Source organism: Penicillium expansum, assembly GCF_000769745.1.
Source record: "Penicillium expansum strain MD-8 chromosome Unknown contig190, whole genome shotgun sequence".
NCBI lineage: Eukaryota > Fungi > Ascomycota > Eurotiomycetes > Eurotiales > Aspergillaceae > Penicillium > Penicillium expansum.
The window spans coordinates 528,325-528,996 of NW_015971406.1; the positions used below are offsets into that span (position 1 = coordinate 528,325).

The following is a 672-nucleotide window of genomic DNA, read 5'->3' on the forward strand; positions in this document are numbered from 1 at the left end:
TCAGCCGCGCGCACTCCGCGGCCGTGAGTTCTGCGAAGATGAGTCGTGCATGATATCCGGCGCCCGGGGACCAACCATCCAGTCCTCCATCGCAAGCCATTCACTCCAGCTGCGCTCGGCAGCCTCGATCTCGGCATCGAGGGCCCCCTGCAACGGACGCAAGAACGGGATGGTCTCCAGCGGAGGGATGTCGTAGTCCTTTTTCACAGAGGCCCAGCCGCCACTCTTTGCGGCGAAGAGGTAGTTGCGACGCTCTTGCTCGTGTATGGGCCCTACACCGCTTCCCCAGTCGTCGCCGAAGAAGCCGTGCAGCACACCTGGGAAGTCCATTCCTGTTGCGACTAGGCGACGGATGTAGGGGATCAATGAGATGGAGGGTGGGCCTGGGGGTTGTGTGCCGGGTGGTGGGATGTGGTTGGCAGAGGAAGATGAGGATGGTGAAGTTGAGTTGACGATTGGGTTCGGTTGGCGCTGGAAGGGGAGTCGGATGTTTAAGAATGTGGAGAGGGCCTGGACGGGCACGCTGTGCTGGGCATGATCTAGGAAATAACTTTGACAGCTTTGATAGTGGGGGTACCATCCAAAGATATCGAAGTTGTCGTCTGGTCTTCCTGGTGAGGCACCGGCTAGACCGATCATGGTGGCCGGATCGAATTGTGGATGGGAGTTCAT

General features: G+C 58.9%; 1 protein-coding gene across 1 annotated transcript; it reads right to left on the minus strand.

Annotated features, from left to right (window-relative positions):
* Nucleotides 1–672, minus strand: PEX2_058380 (uncharacterized protein; the record flags this gene model as incomplete). Its single annotated transcript, XM_016743112.1, has 1 exon — nt 1–672. One exon carries the CDS (start codon nt 670–672, stop codon nt 1–3), a length of 672 nt encoding a protein of 223 aa, XP_016595834.1.